Source organism: Microcaecilia unicolor, chromosome 11, assembly GCF_901765095.1.
Source record: "Microcaecilia unicolor chromosome 11, aMicUni1.1, whole genome shotgun sequence".
Taxonomy (NCBI): Eukaryota; Metazoa; Chordata; class Amphibia; order Gymnophiona; family Siphonopidae; genus Microcaecilia; species Microcaecilia unicolor.
Window position 1 is genome coordinate 16903592 of NC_044041.1, and position 12833 is coordinate 16916424.

Genomic DNA, 12833 nt, shown 5'->3' on the forward strand with positions numbered 1-12833 from the left:
TTGTAAGCTCTTTGAGCAGGGACTGTCTTCTATGTTTGTGCAGCGCTGCGTATGCCTTGTAGCGCTATAGAAATGCTAAATAGTAGTAGTAGTAGTAGATGAGAACTGCCGGGGGGGGGGGGGGGCAATTGGTGGATGGGAACTGTCCGGTGGGAACGTTATGGATGCCCCAGTTCACCACTTTGGGTCGTAAGTTCAGCCCTCTCAGCTTATTCACAAATCTGTGAGGAACCATATCAAAGGCTTTGCTGAAATCCAAGTAGATTATATCTAGCGCACGTCCTTCAGTTGTTTGGCCACCCAGTCAAAGAAGTCAATCAGATTTCATTTGGCAGGATTTTCCTTTGGTATACCCATATTGCCTTGGATCTTGTAACCCGGCTTCCAGAAAGTTAACTATCCTTCAGCAGTGACTCCTTTATTTTTCCTACCACCGACATGAGGCTTACCGGCCTGTAGTTTTCCCACTTCTTCCCTGTCCCTGCTTTAAAGATCTATTAAATCCTTAAGAGGACCCACCAGAATTTCTCTGAGCTCCCGTATTATCCTGGGAAGTACCCCATACAGCCCCATAGTTTATAAGAAAGCTTATACACGCTTTCTTCTGTGAATGGCTTAATATCCATTCCATTCCCAGATATAGCCTCGGCAGTCAACAACGGTCCTTCTGGATTTTCTTCTGTGAGCACATTTACTTTAATCTTGTCACTCTCTATATAACTGTTCTTAGCATCTTTGAATCTTACAATTCCATTCCTACTTTTTTCTTCTTTCCCTAATATATCTGAAAACTCTTTACATCTTTAGCTATTTTTTTTTTCTGCCTGTGCTTTCGCTTGTCACGTTTCCCTCTTAGCTTCCAAGTTTAAGCTGGTAATCTCTTCCATGATCCTCCTGTTGCGGTCTTCTGTATTTCTTGAATGATGCCTCTTTTGCCCTTATTTTGTCAGCCTCCTGCTTGGAGAACCTTATAGACTTTCTGTTTCTCTTGTTTTTGTTTACTTTCCTTGAGGAGCTGGCTGTCTTGGTACATGTGGGCACCAGTGAAGTAGGAAAATGTGGGAGAGAGGTTCTGGAAGCCAAATTTAGACTGTTAGATAAAAAGATCAAATCCAGAACCTCTAGGGTAGCATTTTCTGAAGTGCTACCTGTTCCATCTTCAGGGCCCAAGAGATAGGCAGAGCTCCGGAGTCTCAATGCGTGGATGAGACGATGATTAAGGGAGGAGGGTTTTAGATTTGTTAGGGAACCGGGCAACATTCTGGTGAAGGGGGAGCCTATTCTGAAAGGATGGGCTCCACCTTAACCAGGGTGGGGACCCAGGCTGCTGGCATTGGCATTTAAAAAGGAGATAGAGCAGCTTTTAAACTAGAAATGGGGGGAAGGCCGACAGTCGCTCAAAAGCGCATGGTTCGGGATAAGGTATCTTTCAGAGATATCACCAAAATGGGGAAGATAGGGTGTCCGGATAGTGAGGTTGCAAAAGAGACCATAGTGATCAGGTGTCCTAAAATAAAAATCAGACAAAAGATTGCAAATTTAATACTGTCAAGTATTGAGCATGATGATGTAAATAGGAACAATGTCTACATGCGAATGCCAGAAGCCTAAGATATTAGATGGGAGAATATATTACAGTAAATGAAAAATTAGATATAATAGGCATCTTTGAGACCTTCAGGCTTATTTTCAAAAGAGAAGGGCGCCTATCTTTTGACACAAATCGGGAGATGGGCGTCCTTTTCTCAGGGTTGCCCAAATCGGTATAATCGAAAAGCCGTCCCCAACTGCTTCCTGTCGCGGGGACGACCAAAGTTCCCTGGGGCATGCCTAACAGATGGGCGTCCTCGAGTGATAATGGAAAAAAGAAGGGCGTCCCTGACAAGCACTTGTCCGACTTTACTTGGTCCATTTTTTTGTTCCGACCAAGCCTCAAAAAGATGCCCAAACTGACCAGATGACCACCGGAGGGAATCGGGGATGACCTCCCCTGACTCCCCCAGTGGTGACTAACCCCCACCCACCCTGAAAAAAACAGCTTTAAAAACTTTTTTTGCCAGCCTCAAATATCATACTCAGGTCCATCGCAGCAGTATGCAGGTCCCTGGGGGCGGAGGTTGTGTGTGCCCGGTTGGTGTCCTGGCATGTCAGGGGGACCAGTGCACTACGAATGCTGGCTCCTCCCACGACCAAATGAGTTGGATTTGGTCTTTTTGAGATGGGCATCCTTGGTTTCCATTAGCGCTGAAAACCGGGGAGTCATCATGGATAGGACGTTGAAATCTTCAGCTCAATGTGCTGCGGCGGCTAAGAAGGTGAACAGAATGGAAACCAAGCATGAGGATGTTATAATGCCGTTATATTGCTCCATGGTGCGACCGCACCTGGAGTATTGTGTTCAGTTCTGATCGCCTCATCTCAAAAAAGATATAAAGGAATTGGAGAAGGTGCAGAGAAGGGCGACAAAAATGATAAAAGGGATGGGACGACTACCCTATGAGGAGAGGTTAAGACGGCTAGGACTCTTTAGCCTGGCTAGGATGAAAAGGAAGAGAAGCTTTGTTCCTACCTTGAGTGTAACCAAACCTATCCACCCTGTAGCCAGAAAGATGGTTCCTTTTTGTATATCTGCTATTGTTTCTACCCAGGATATCCTGTGGTGAAGAGCTGGTAGCTCTTTAGGTTTTAACTGAGAAGCACATTGCTAATTTGGAGCACTGAATTTTCTTCTTCAAGTTTTTATATGGAGAAAATTAGTTTGGTTACAAGAATACTACTGAGCTGTGGCTGTACAAGGCTTCTTAGAGGGAAGAACTCACAGATTTTAGGCCTCTGTCTCCATCTGCTGACTGATAGGCATAACCGATATGTTCTCAACTGATCTGGTTGGACTGAAGGAAAGAATATTAGCATATAAGACCAAATGCTTCCTTGTTTCTGGAGTTTGTGGATGATATCATGGCATTTGCTCTTTATGTTTCTAATCAAACTTTTGGCATCTGCAGGTGACCCTTCGTCAGGTGCAGAATACAGCAATAACACTTCGCAGAGAGGCAGATGTAAAGAAAAGAATTAAGGAGGCAAAGCAGAGGTGAGATTTAACAGAAACAACTTGGACTGAGTCCAGCGCTGCGAATTAAGAACATAATAGTTAAGATTGTATTGTTCACTAGTTGTTCTATTTGACTGTGGATTTCCTAAGATGTTTTTATAGAGCCTTCAGTTGATATGTTTTACAGAACATTTCACATAATTAACTTGAAATTTAAGTTAAACCATGGAGCGTTTAAATGATTTTCCTCACACACACACGCATGTACGTGTTTGTCTTTTCTGTAGGTGTGAGTGATCTGTGGCATTGTACAGCATCCAGTGGACCCTGCCATTTCTTACTCATATTCCTTCTTTCTCAGAGCATTGAAGGAGCCAAAGGAACTAAACTTCATTTTTGGAGTCAATATTGAGCAACGGGAGCTGGATGGTATGTTTGTTTATAACTGCAGCCGGCTGATTAAGATGTATGAGAAGGTGGGACCGCAGTTGGAAGGTGGCATGTGAGTTTGTTTCAATTTGTTTCAAAGATACGTAAAATCTAACTTGTTGAGGATTGTCATTATTGCATGGATCAAGTATAGAGACTTATAAGATTTTCTAAACTATTTCCATCAAGATCGATACATTGTAAGCCACATTGAGCCTGCAAAAAGATGGGAAAATGTGGGATACAAATGCAATAAATCTCTCTATATAAAACGCACCTCCAACGTTCTAATGAAGCCTCTGTTAGCCAACAACATTCTAAGTGAAGGGGGTGAGATCGCATTGTGTCTGCCCCGCCCATGCGTCAAACGTGATGACGTCGAGGGCGGAGCAATGACACTCAACCAATCGCAACGCTCGGCAGCGAAGCGTCAGGGAAGGAGGCGGCGCTCTCGACGTCTAGCCTTCCCTTCGCTGTGTTCCGCCTTCTTCTGACGTCAAGGATGACGTCAAAAGAAGGCGGAACACAGCGAAGGGAAACCTAGACGTCGGGAGCACCGCCTCCTTACCTGACGCTTCGCTGCCGGAACCGCCACGGAGGTAAATTTAAAAACAAGAAAAAAAAAAAAAACCCATGTTGGGGGGAGAGAAGAGGGTGGCCATTAAAGTACAATAATGGGAGCGGGAGGGCAGGGGAGAAACGACAGCATGGATGCGAAGGGGGGGGGGGGAGAAGAGGGCGGCCCAGGCTGGGACATGGGAGAGAGAGGAGCATGGATGCGAGGGGGGGGTCATGGAAGGGAGACAGGGGACTTGCTGGAAAAGGATGAATGGAGGAAGCAGGGGACAGAGGTGCATGGATGGGCATGGATTGGGAGGGCAGGGCTCAGGGAGAGAGGGCAATTGCTGGAAAGGGATGAATGGAGGGGGCAGGGGACAGAGGAGCATGGATTGGGAGGGCAGGACTCAGGGAGAGAGGGAAATTGCTGGATAGGGATGAATAGAGGGGACAGATGGGCATGGATGGATATGGATTGCAGGGGAGGCCTCAGGGAGAGAGGGCAATTGCTGGATAGGGAAAAATGGAGGGGCCAGGTGACAGATGAGCATGGATGGGCATGGATTGGAAGGGCAGGACTCAGGGAGAGGGGAATTGCTGGATAGGGATGAATGGAGGGGACAGATGGGCATGGATGCATATCGATTGCAGGGCAGGCCTCAGCCAGAGAGGGGAATTGCTGGATAGGGATGAATGGAGGGGCCAGGTGACAGAGGAGCATGGATTGGAAGGGCAGGACTCAGGGAGAGGGGAATTGCTGGATAGGGATGAATGGAGGGGACAGATGGCCATGGATGGATATGGATTGCAGGGCAGGCCTCAGGCAGAGAAGGGAAATGCTGGATAGGGAAAAATGGAGGGGCCAGGTGACAAAGGAGCATGGATGGGCATGGATTGGAAGGGCAGGACTCAGGGAGAGGGGAATTGCTGGATAGGGATGAATGGAGGGGACAGATGGCCATGGATGCATATGGATTGCAGGGCAGGCCTCAGGGAGACAGCGGAATTGCTGGATAGGGATGAATGGAGGGGCCAGGTGACAGAGGAGCATGGATTGGACTCACACTTTCACTCTGACTCTCAAACACTCACTCTCACATACACTCTCCCAAACATACACACTCCGAGGAAAACCTTGCTAGCGTCCGTTTCATTTGTGTCAGAAACGGGCCTTTTTTACTAGTAAATAAATGTAACCCTGGGGCACATAGTTAAATACGAGTTCTCTCTCCAGCCTTTGTTTCTCCGCTCTGCTCTCCCTCCACACACACAGTCATTGGGTTAATGGTCTGGAATAGAGATCCAGGGCTTTGGGAAGTTAATTGGGGCTTCTCTGTAAGGTATCACCAGTCTAGGAAGCAAGAGTCCTCACTCCTGCTTCCAAAAAAACCACACAGCACTCTAAGGATTTTCTTAAATGATGCAAACTCAACTGTACTGAACTTTCTGCAACCGGCAGGCAAATCAATTTCTCTATAACTTCATATCATAGTAACATAGTAGATGACGGCAGAAAAAGACCTTTACGGTCCATCCAGTCTGCCCAACAAGACAACTCATATGTGCTACTTTTTGTGTATACCCTACTTTGATTTGTACCTGTGCTCTTCAGGGCACAGACCGTATATGTCTGCCCGGCACTATCCCCGCCTCCCAACCACCAGCCCCGCCTCCCACCGCCGGCTCTGGCACAGACCGTATAAGTCTGCCCAGCACTATCCCCGCCTCCCGATCTCGACTAAGCTCCTGTAGAACTCTTCCTGTCCGTTCAGGACTGTGTATTACAATCTCACCCCCTTTTAAAAACTTGATCTTTTTTGCAACTTTCAGTATTTACACAGTTACAGACACTGCCTGTCCTTTACCCGTCCCAAAGACTGGCAGTAATCCAAGGCTGCTCCTGCTATTCCTTGATCACAATCTACTTCCCTCAGGCAAAAACCCTTTAGGCAGTCCTTTTTCCAGCAATGCAGTTCTCGAGTTGCACCCTGGCTTCCCCTGCTTTCGGGCTGGGTTCCCCTTACCTACCCTAAGCTCTCACAACTTCACAGTTGCTATAGTTGGGGGCAGCAAGTACTCTAGGTTATTGAACCACTTTGAGATCTCCCCCCCCCCCTTTTTTCTCCAAGGATCTTGGCAGAGTTACAGGCAACCAAAGACCCAGCGTCTCCCCCAACTCTAGCATTTATTATCTTTTTGCTTTTCCCCCTCTGCCACTCATTCACACACACAGAACCATTTCTTCCTGCATCTTATCTTATCCCACAAACCCACCCCCATTGGACAGGATCCTCACACGTCACACAACTGAAATCCTCCCCTCACCCCCCCCCCCCCCCCCCAGTTCCTCTGGAGAGTTCTACAATCATTTTAGTAATCCCCAGGAATCATTTTAGTAATCCCCAGTGCCTTATTTGTGCCACCAGGTGTGTTTAGATCTCTGGTCTTTTACGGGTTTTTTTCTTTGTGCATTTTTCATGCATGCTTTGAATTCTAGCAATCTTTTTGACTTAAGGTGTCTGCTGCATTCTGAGGTAATATATTGTCTCACATTCATTTCCAGCTTCTCTCTGTTAGCCTCATATGATAACTCCTGTGTCCTTGACAATTTTTATTATATGAAATATGTTTCATGGTACATTAAATTTGCTTGATATTTGAATGACAGTAAGTCAGTCAGATGAGCAGTGTGATGTTTAAAGAAAAATGCAGTATATGAGAAAATAAAATGACCCTGCATCTTTGATCTAACTCATTGCAGCCTTTAATACACTCATGAACTTGAATAAGTTTTAGTAAATATTGCACTGTAAAATAAACTAATTTAAATGGGAATATGAAGCAGTATTAATTTTTTTTTTTGTTTGTTTAGCCTTTTATGCCCTTGTCTGGTGCTGTCTTGGAATCTATTAGTATTTTCAGCCTCAAGCAGATGGTTGCATTCTGGATTGGTGTAAACTCCCAATACAGTATAATATGTAGCAAATAAAAACAGAGTTTTCCCTGGGAGCTGTCAATATGTCCACCTGCTAGTGTACACACTGAGGCTTGCCATCCTCAGTTTTGTTTCCTCTTAAATACTTTTTATTCCTTTCTTCATTATCTTAATTATAATTACCCTTCCTACCTAATGAATATGCATCTTTCCAGAATATTCTGGTTCCTGTTATAATGAATCCAGTTTCCAGCATGTTCCATCAAATTCTATCATTTATTCCCTTAAATTGACAGGGCCTGTCATGTACATAAGCATAAGTTTTCATTAGATAATGGGTATGTTACCATGTTACTGCCCCCACCCTCTTGCTAAGGTTACATTTTTACCCACACCCACTTACTTCTCCTTTTGATTGTTTATCTGGATACAGCAGTTGTCCTTAGTCATAGGAGTCGCTGTCTTAGTTGCTGACCAGCAACTTATCACAAGTTAGCATAGGCCAAATGTCAAATCACAAGCTTAGAAGGGTAGCTTTCAGAAAAAAACTCATTTACAGCTGTCTTGCAACTCTTTATAAGTCTGCTCCCAGCTCAAGAAAAGCAAAATAGCTATATTAAAATGAAACCTAGAAATATGTATGGTTTGCACCTTTTCATGGCCTGTCTGATATACAGTTTTGAGCTCTTGCCTGGCCAGACGCTCTCAGGGTTGGTCCACCTATCTTCCCTTGATTTGAGCTTGGGAGAGAGGAAGCCTTGGTAACAGGTCTGAACTAAGAGTCTCCTGGTGAGCTGTGCTCCAATAGGTTGCTCCCAGAAACCCCTGTGAAGGGAAAGTGTAAAGAATAGATGGGAGTGGACTGAATTTTTGTTCTTGTGCATACTTGCTCTCTCCCTCCACCCCCCCCCCCCCTCCCTCAATGGGACTGGTCTTGAAAGCATGAAAATAAAAAGAAAACATCAAGTGAAGCTCTTCTCTGAGGGAAACAGCATCTCCAGATGATTGAAGGCTGAGCTTCATTGCTAGTTGTAGAACCAGCTGGACAGTTCGACAGCATTGAGAGGGATGTCATTCATCTGCTTTGAAGTGGCATGATAGAGCAGAGAAGGCAAGGGTTGGGTGGTGGTTGCAGCAGTTTCCATATTAGCACCATAGCCAGATCGCTCTGCCCCACCTGCAATAGGGATGCAATGAAGGCCAGAGAACTTTTGCTTCATCATGGCCAGAGCCCAGTAGTGGCAGAGGTTCTAGTTACCATTATTTGGAGGGGGGGGGGGGGGATTTTCTCACCAATGGGAACTGCAGCCATTTTGGCTTGAGCCCATGGTTCTCCTGCCCAGTAGGATTTGTCAGAAGGATTAGCCTTGCAAGAAGTAGCACTCCCGAGGGAATAGGGGTAAGCTTCTTCAGAAGTATAATGGGCTGTTCAGGTATTTACTTCCCTTTTAGATTAGAGATTAGGCTGGATGTTTACAGATACCTCTGACCTTGCTCCAGACTCCAGGCAGCTTTGGGGGCAGGAGCAGATCCCTCAGGCATCAGGTCATGGCCCAGCCATGACTTCTGAGGTATAAAGAGGCCCAGCAAGTCCTGTGGCCTATCGGAGAGAGCTCATAGCTTGGTCCCAGGCCTTTGCCTGGAACAGGAGGAAGATGTAGATGAGGAGATATCCCCTTCCGAGGGAGAGATTTTCTCTTTCTCAGGGAAGTCTCTGGAACACAAGAATGAGTCAGTCTGCTTATGAGCAGTAGGAGTTGTCTTATTGGTCAAGGATGGCTGCAACACTGATGGAAGAAGTAATGAAAGAGATCAATCCTGGAATAGCTGAGGAAGCCACCCAAGTTCTGATGATCCTGGATAAACGAGTCCCCAGAAGCAGTCCTTATATCCACTTCCTTGAGAGAACCTAGAGCAGTTGTTTTGGCCCCTGAGAGTAGAAATCCTCGTGACAGCAGTAACAGACCACCATGCTGGTGGAGGGGGTGTGGCCTTGAAGGACTCGCAGGACAAGAGAATCGAATTGTTCCTCAGACAAGCATTTGAGTTGTCAACACTAGGGGTCTAAGCTGCAATCTGCAGAGACACTGTTCCATGCACTCCTTGGATGGATTCACAACTATTGGAGTCTCCAAAGGTGGCAAGGTTGGTGTCCACAGCAGCCTTTGTGGCAGATGCAGTTATGAGTTGTGGACAGGGCTAAGTCAGCTGTATCTGTGGTGGTGTGCAGAGATCTCTGGCAGATAAATTGGTTAGTAGATTCTGCATCAAAGTTGTGGCTTAGCAGGCTTCCATTTCAAGGCTGATTTCTGTTCAGAAAGGATCTAGAGGAAACAAGGCTGCAGAGACTGACTGAGAGATTAACATGTTCAGTCGGCTTCTAGGACTTTGTCAGGTATGTATGTCTTGCCTTTGATGAAGTCTCTTCCCTCTTGGGGAGTCAGGTGACTTCAACTTCTTCAGGATATATTAAAGGCAGTCCTTTTTGGGGAGCCCACAAACCCAGTGACAGGGGAGGGCCCTGATGAGATTCAGTGGTCCACTCTGGGGGACAGCAGATGGGAGGTTCTCCAGCTCTTCTTGGAGCAGACTCAAATTGCCTTGGTTCAGTGGGTCCTCAAGGTGATACATCAAGGTTGCTCATTAGAGTTTTCTGAATCCTTTTTCAGCACCTTTGTTTTTTTCCTGAAACTCAAGGGACTAAAAGATGGCAGTTATCAAGCCAGTAAAGCACCTGATTCAACTTGGAACTATCATGTTGATTCCTTCTGATAATGTTCTGGGTTAGACAGATCTTTATATGCCCTCCCCCACCAGGGAACCTATCAGTTCTTTATCCTAGAGCCTCCTGAAGAGGTCAAGTGAAATGGAAATTTCGGTCCTCTTGCAACTCTCTACATTAGTGTACGCCTCTGTTTGGACAATAGGTGATCCAGACCAATTAGGAAGAGGAGGTCAGGACAGCCATTTGCAGGATCCATTCAATTATTGGAGAGACTAGGCTAGATAGTCAACTATGTCAAAAGCAACCTCCGGTTAATCAGATCCCTGGAGCATCTGGGAGCTCTGGGTTCAAGATATCATTTCAGCAAAATATTTCTACCAAGGACAGGTGAAGAGGTTGCTATGTCGGATCCAGTCACAGCTAGCTCAGAGTTTGGGCCACTTTGTAGCTGCTGAGGTCCATGGGGCGTACCCTAGAGTTGGTGCCATGGGCAGGTGCCCGCATGTGGCCTTTCCAGCAAGCTGCTCTTTCCAGGTGGCTTCCACATTCCCAAGAGTACAACATTCACCTAACACCGTAGGAGAGCATGCAGAGGTAGTTGTTCTGGGTAGTAGCCATGAAGGATTTAAGGCATTGTGGCTGAGGAGCTCATTGCCAAGGTCAGGTGGCACAGGATTTCTGATAAAATCATGTGGTTGCCAGGCCCGTCAACAGGTTGGAGTCCAGAGCAGTTTATCCGAATCATAGTTACCCAATACAAGGATCCACCTTAGGAGTCGGCACTCAAAAAGATCTAGGTATCATTGTAGACAAGTCTTCTGCTTAGTGTGCTGCAGTGGCCAAAAAAGCAAACAAGATACTAGGAAAGGGATGCAAAATAAGACCATGAATATTATAATGCCTCTGTATTGCTCCATGGTGCAACCTTATGAGTATTGTGTTCAGTTCTGGTTGCCATATCTCAGAAAGGTATAGCAGAATTAGAAAAGGTTCAAAGAAGAGCAGCCAAAATGATAAAAGGGATGGAACTCATCCCATATGAGGAAAAGCTAAAGAGGTTAGGACTCTTCAGCTTGGAAAAGAGACAATTGAGAAGGAGATATGATTGATATCCATAAAATCCTGAGTGGTGTAGAACGGGTAAAAGTGAATTGATTTTTTTTCACTCTTTCAAAAAAGTTCATAGACTAGCGGACACTCAATGAAATTACATGGAAATACTTTTAAAACAAATAAGAGGAAATATTTTTTCACTCAAAGAATAGTTAAGCTCTGGAACTCACTGTCAGGAGGATGTGGTAACAGCGGTTAGTGTAACTTGGTTTAAAGAAGGTTTGGACAAGTTCTTGGAGGAAAGGTCCATACATAGTCTGTTATTGAGATGGACATAGGGGAAGCCACTGCTCACCCCAGGATTGGTAGCATGGAATGTTACTAGTAATTGGGTTTCTGCCAGGTGATTGGGTCAGCCAAGTGGAGAATAAATGTTTAAAAAAAGAAACCCAAAAATCCTTCCATCACTTAGCACTTATTTACCTTCAAGCTTTTCCTCCCAGACCTGTCTTTAGTGACTAATGTTTAGTTTGCTTCAACAACCTGTTAGTATAAGAAAATTTTCCAGGTGATTCTGAAACCTTAAGGCAGGTCCCCTTTTTAACTCCCATTTCTCTGAGGGATTGCAAGTCTCTGTAACTTGTAATTTTGTAATTATACAGTGTCAGTTGTAAGTATTGAACATGACTGTTCTTGGGGAGACCATATCTTGAATGATTTAAATTTCCCATTCGACAGCATAAAACAATATTAAACTTTTAACTGGAACCTGTTTAGTATAGTAGGAGTTAAATTAAGGGATTAACAGACTTTGCTGTTTAACTTTCTGACATTGGAATTAGGAAAATCACATGGCAAAGTATGTTACACACAATGGAGGCATTCACAAATGAATGTGAATAGTTAAAAAAAAAGTGTGTGTGTGTGGGGGGGGGGGGGGGGGGGGGGTTAGCACTGACCAGGCTTTCTGAAGGCTAGTTGAAACCCAAATAAGTTCTAATATGTGTTTCTTCTCCTAGGGCATGTGGTGGAGTGGTTGGTGTAGTCGATGTTCCCTATCTAGTTCTAGAACCCACACATAATAAGCAGGACTTTGCGGATGCCAAAGAATATCGCCACTTGTTGAAGGCAATGGGTGAATACTTGGCACAGTATTGGAAGGATGTGGGCATTGGTAAAGATCTTTTTTTATTACTATGCATCTGAAAGGAGGGCTTAGACATCGGGGCGGGCATATGGAGGACAGTGTATGTATGGGTTGAAGTTTGAGAGGTACTGTAAACCGGGTTTGATGGGGAAGACCTGGGTTATAGATACGTGAAAAGAAGCTTTTGAAACTGAGGCAGGAAGTCATTGAGACGGTTGAGAGAAGACTACACAAGAAAATAAAAAATGAATATGAATATTTAATGTCATTGATGATAAATGTCTGGTGCTGATAGTAACCATATGATAAAATCTGGTAATACAAATAGGGTGGTTGTGATAGTTTTGGTGACAGTGGGGCCCTGTGGTGGTGTGATGGAAAAAGTAAAACAATGTATTGGGTATGAGCAAGAAAGCTGTTTATTGTCGATAATACATCACACGTCAAACAGTGTGTTCACATTTTTCCTTATCTTTATAGCCCAGAAAGGTATAATCAAGTTTTGGGATGAATTTGGATATTTATCAGCGAACTGGAACCAGCCTCCATCCAATGAATTGCGTTACAAACGCAGAAGAGCTATGGAAATCCCTACAACAATTCAATGTGGTAAGTCCCTTTGCCCCTGCCCCTGTTCTATACTTCCATGTCACTATGGGGCTCGTTTTCAAAGCACTTAGACTTGCAAAGTTCCATAGGTTACTATGGAACTTTGTAAGTAAGCGTGTTGAAAATACATCTCTATGTAATCTGTTTGTTTCTTTCTTTCTTTTAAATTATGTTCTTTCGTTTTTCCCCTGTTCTTGTACTGGTTTTATAGACAGGATTAATTTTAGTCCCAGAGGTTAATTGCTTTTCTACTCCACTGGGAAAGGGGTCTCTCGTATTTGTGGTTGTAGATTGTTTTTTTTTTTTGTTACATTTGTACCCCTGC

At 44.7% G+C, this 12833-nt stretch overlaps 1 protein-coding gene across 2 annotated transcripts in view; it reads left to right on the top strand.

The window, feature by feature from the left end:
• The window catches only part of MORC2 (MORC family CW-type zinc finger 2), a 155164-nt gene that overhangs the window by 66201 nt on the left and 76130 nt on the right, over positions 1-12833 (top strand). For both annotated transcript variants that reach the window (XM_030217895.1, XM_030217896.1), the window contains exons 13-16: positions 3006-3091; positions 3414-3554; positions 11772-11926; positions 12380-12508. In XM_030217895.1, the coding sequence (XP_030073755.1) occupies positions 3006-3091; positions 3414-3554; positions 11772-11926; positions 12380-12508 (511 nt within the window). The remainder of the gene's footprint in view (positions 1-3005; positions 3092-3413; positions 3555-11771; positions 11927-12379; positions 12509-12833) is intronic.